At 46.9% G+C, this 4,933-nt stretch overlaps 1 protein-coding gene across 1 annotated transcript; it reads right to left on the bottom strand.

The window, feature by feature from the left end:
• Positions 1–638: 638 nt before the first annotated feature.
• LOC138954314 (uncharacterized) lies at positions 639–3,284 on the bottom strand. The gene has a single exon (XM_070326188.1). It carries the CDS (start codon positions 3,146–3,148, stop codon positions 2,285–2,287), a length of 864 nt encoding a protein of 287 aa, XP_070182289.1. The 5' UTR covers positions 3,149–3,284; the 3' UTR covers positions 639–2,284.
• Between the last annotated feature and the right edge of the window lie 1,649 nt (positions 3,285–4,933).

Below are 4,933 nucleotides of genomic sequence, written 5' to 3'. Positions count from 1 at the left end.
AACAGACAGACGATGAGAAGAAACAACAAACTAAAAATAAAAACAATTACGAGGATTTTGATGGTGAATAAGGTACAAATCAACAAGAGCCAAGGGAAACAATCTACGCAATTCAACAACGTTAGGTTGCGGACGCAGTTGCTTCCCTTCTACTTGAAACCTGCCGAGTTTTCAATGTTGGTTGAGATCCTTCATGATCCATGTTACCGATAGTTGAAAATCAAAGGGGTATTGAATCTACGTTAGCATACCAAAGACAGAAAAAATAAACCACCTTTTCCCATGTTTTTCATTACACACAAATACACTAAAAGAGAGAGAGAGAGAGAGAGAGAGAGAGAGAGAGAGAGAGAGAGAGAGAGAGAGAGAGAGAGAGAGAGAGAGAGAGAGAGAGAGAGAGAGCGGGAGAGAGAGAGACAGACAGACAGACAGACAGACAGAGACAGCGAGACAGGGAGAGAGAGAGAGAGAGAGAGAGAGAGAGAGAGAGAGAGAGAGAGAGAGAGAGAGAGAGAGAGAGAACGGAACAAAAGAGAGAGAATGAGAACGGAAAAGGAGAGAGAGTAAGAGAGAGGGAGGGAGAGAGAGGGGGTAGGGGGGAAGAGAGAGAGAGAGAGAGAGAGAGAGAGAGAGAGAGAGAGAGAGAGAGAGAGAGAGAGAGAGAGAGAGAGAGAGAGAGAGAGAGAGAGAGAGAGAGAGAGAGAGAGAGAGAATAATAATCAAAATTATTGTACACAATATTCATAGGCGCCTTCATGTACACACAAATCGTCATCATGCAGTATAACGAAATACCCACACCGTCAACAAAGAGATATATACATATATATGCAACCAGTGCAAGGCAAGTTTCTGTAATTATGTCAAGAGCAGATTATGCTGCGTGTGCAGAAAAAAACCCAAGTCCAACACAACACTCAAAACTAGACCAAAAACGATCAGTATGCACAACATTTTCTCACATACAAAAAAAGAAAAAACAAAAAGGGAGTTATAACAACATTTTTTTCATAAACAATTATTCACAAATGAATGTTTCATTCACCACGAAAACAGTCAAGCTGTGTGTAATACAGGTATTATCTGGTCAGTTTGCTGTGTTTATCGCAAACACTTTTAATTGTCAGCTCACACAAACCCTTAGAAAGGGTCTCTTTATGAAGAGATACAGGACCAGATATCATGTTCACACACAGACCCATAAAAAGGGTTCTCTTTGACAAATGTGTAGGCTTAAGTCAAAAGTGTTGTTAAATGTGAAAGTTCTCCGCAAATAGGAACGCCATCCTCCCCGTGTGAATGAAAAGAAAAGTTGTTCTTTGTCGCCATTCGTTCTTCATTTATACCGCTGTTACAAGACGAACTTAAAGCTTATACTTAGTTGGCTGCAGTAAAAGCTGGCTAAAGCAAAGACAAAATCAGTTACTTAATTACCCTTCTTTCACATTTGATCTGAACAATGTACAATTTGTGTCCAGTACCCATCTGCTGTAGTTTCTCATATCTTCGTGTGTCCTATGAACAAAGCATAGCTTCTAAGGAGTTAAAACGTTGTTTTCTTTGATTTGAACAAACATGCATAAAAGTTAGTACAATAATTGCAGCTAGCCTTTTTGTGTGCAATGAAACCCCACCGAAGTTAAGTGCTCATCTTCTCATTTGTCTCTACCAAAGTTCAACAGGTTCTGTTCTCTTTGTGTTTTGTGAACGATTAATATGTTACTTTATTTAAAAATCCCATAAATTAGGTTGTTTCACTACTGCCATAACCACTATTTTCTGACTTTTTATCTTGTCTTTTTTGACCACTACAGAATATGTACTAATACTTCTGTCCCAAAATGCTATTGCCCCACTTGTTTCTTTGTCTATAATTGTCCCTTATTACGGAATATGCAGCTCTGTCCCAATACTTCTTTCCTAAATTTCCCATTTTTTCCTGGTCAATAAGTATCCCTTGTTACGGTATATGCAGCTATGTCCCCATACTTCCACCATAAATGCTACTTTCTCACGAGTTTCCTTTCCTTGTCTATCATTTTCCCTTATTACGGATTATGCAGCTCTGTCCCAAAACGTTTACTTTGTCCCATTGCTTCTACCCTAAATGCTATCCCCCACTTGTATCCTTGTCTCTAATTTTCCCTTGTTAAGGAATATGAAGCTCTACCAGCTCCATCTCGCTCTTGATGTCCTTCTTGTTTCGCAAGCCTGTGGCCGAGAAGCGCTTGGGTTTGCTGGGCGACTTGGGCTGAGCGGAGTCACACGGAGAGGGGCGTCCTAGTCAGGAGACGAAGGGTCGAATCTTGGTGTTGCGGATCTGGCGGCGCCGTGACATCACCTCCATCAGCAGGAAGATGCTGATGACGGCGATGACGGCGAAGATGGCCACGGACAGGGAGATGATGACCGCCAGCAGAGGCATCTCAGAGTCCTCCTCCTCGTAGTCGAAAAACCAGGGGGGTCCCGGTTCCGCCACGGCTCTCTGCAAGCCTCCGCTTCGTGCCGCTCTGGAGCTGGCGCCGTCGGCACAGTCCGACGACGTGTCCTCGTCCACTCTGTCGTCGCCGTCGTCGTCCTCCATGTTCTCCACCTCCTCGTCGACCAGCCCGTCGCAGTCGTTGTCCGCGCCATCGCCCTCGCCGCCCTGCGCGCTGATGTTTGGCACGCACGCGCTGTACAGCTTGGCCAGCCTCGTCCCGGCCGGCAGGAAGCTTCCGGAAGCCAGATCGAGTCGGAAGGGGAGGTAAGTGGCGTTCGCCAGCACGCAAGCGTCTGTGGTGTTGAACGAGGTTCCGTTCAGCTCGTGGTGAACGTGCCAAGTCCTGCTTTCCTCGCTCGCACTACCACTGCTGCTTGGCATTACCACGCCCTTCACAGAGTCAGACGCCTCAGAACTTTGATTACCGCTCATAGCTCTCTTCAGCGCGCATTCGCCAGAGTTCCAGAAAGCAGGGCAAACGGTGTCGCAGGAATTCTCACTCACGTCCGCTGCGCACCGAAAAAACTGCTCCACTGGAGGCAGGAAGAAGGCATTGACGTCACACCGCGCGTCAGATGACGTCACGGCGTCCGCGCTCCCTGCCACTTTTCCGCACATTTCGATGACGACGTACACAAGAACCGGTGACGTCGACGTAATCCGCATATGGCCGTGCGGAAGAGGGTTTTTGATTGGCTGCTCCAGAAGGAGGCTGCGGGGGGATATGACGTTGTGTCTAGAAACTTGGGAAGAGTTGCCGTAGTCCCAGTGCACTTCTACTGCAGCGTTCTCCTGACCTGAAACAGCAGATCGATATGAGAATTATCATCTTATTGACTAAATGCCACTCTGATAAATATCCATCCCACGCTTGCGGGGATTGAAGTTTGGCGCTCTCTGTGTGCACAAAACAAGATAATGTCACGTCGAACACCACGTCTCAGAAATGGAGAGATAAATGTATGTATCTCTTTGCAAGTTTCCAGACTGTAATCTAAGAAATCTTTACGTAGGAGGAGGAGAAGACTGATGAGAATAGAAATAAGACATATAGGAGAAGGAGAAGTAGGGACGCGAGGACTAGGGGGAGAAAGAAGAAGGAGCAAGAGAAGGTGGGGGATGGGGGATGGGGTGGGGTGGGGGGGTGGGGGGGGGGGAGAAAGAGGGATAGTAGCAGCAGGAGGAATAGTAGTAGGCCCTTGGAATATACATTTCAGGGTAACCATACAGACGGGCGCAGTGGCGTGGTGGTAAGACGTCGGGCTCCTAATCGGGAGGTCGTGAGTTCGAATCCCGGTCGCTGCCGCCTGGTGGGTTAAGAGTGGAGATTTTTCCGATCTCCCAGGTCAACTTATGTGCAGACCTGCTAGTGACTTAACCCCCTTCGTGTGTACACGCAAGCACAAGACCAAGTGCGCAGAAGGAGAAGGAGAAGGAGAAGGAGAAGGAGAAGGAGAAGGAGAAAGGAGAAGAAGAAGAAGAAGAAGAAGAAGAAGAAGAAGAAGAAGAAGAAGAAGAAGAAGAAGAAGGGTAACCATACATGATCTTGAAAGGGGGTTCGAATAGCCAATGTTCGCAAATAACTCTCTCGGGTAAGTATGGGTTGTGACAGAGTAAATGCCCTTGCTTTTAGTGAGACAACTAATCCACTCGTGCTCATTGTCCACGTGTTTCAGACACATCCGTCGCTAGTGATTGGCAGATGGATTATATCTCACCCTAAAAGCAAAGATAATTATTCACTCTTTCACAACCCATACACACCCGACAGAACTATTTTTTGGAATTCGTCTATCACATCCAGCTCTTTAGAACTGTGCTACCCGTTAATGTACCGCAACACGGTGGCCTAGTGGTAAGGCGTCCGCCCAGTGAGCGGGAGGTCGTGGGTTCGAACCCCGACCGGGTCATACCTAAGACTTTAAAATTGGCAATCTAGTGGCTGCTCCGCCTGACGTCTGGCATTATGGGGTTAGTGCTGGGACTGGTTGGTCCGGTGTCAGAATAATGTGACTGGGTGAGACATGAAGCCTGTGCTGCGACTTCTGTCTTGTGTGTGGCGCACGTTATATGTCAAAGCAGCACCGCCCTGATATGGCCCTTCGTGGTCGGCTGGGCGTTAAGCAAACAAACAAACAAACAAACAACCCGTCAATGTGGGTAATAAGGAGACGCTCTTATATTAGAGAAAAAACACCAAACGTGATACGACATTCTCTTTTCTTGTCAAGCAGTCCTCTTTGCAAGTGTTTTCCGTTCCTTCTTCCTCAAATGACATTATGCGCGCCCGTCCCTGTCTGTCTGACTGTCTGTCTCGGTCTGTCTGTCTCGCTCTATGTGCTTGTCTGTCTGTCTGTCTGTCTGTCTCAGTGTCTGTTGGTCTGTCTGTGTCTCTCCATCTTCAGAAGACGCACGAGCTTAACAGCGCTGATGACAGTGTACACACACACA

The sequence above is a fragment of the Littorina saxatilis genome, unplaced genomic scaffold (assembly GCF_037325665.1).
Source record: "Littorina saxatilis isolate snail1 unplaced genomic scaffold, US_GU_Lsax_2.0 scaffold_559, whole genome shotgun sequence".
In the NCBI taxonomy this organism is placed as follows: domain Eukaryota; kingdom Metazoa; phylum Mollusca; class Gastropoda; order Littorinimorpha; family Littorinidae; genus Littorina; species Littorina saxatilis.
The sequence above is the reverse complement of the archived record's forward strand: the minus strand, read 5'-3'. Positions and strand labels throughout refer to the sequence as shown.

Coding starts and splice junctions, on each gene's coding strand:
- LOC138954314 (XM_070326188.1), bottom strand. CDS start 3,148: ATGCGGATTACGTCGACGTCACCGGTTCTTGTGTACGTCGTCATCGAA.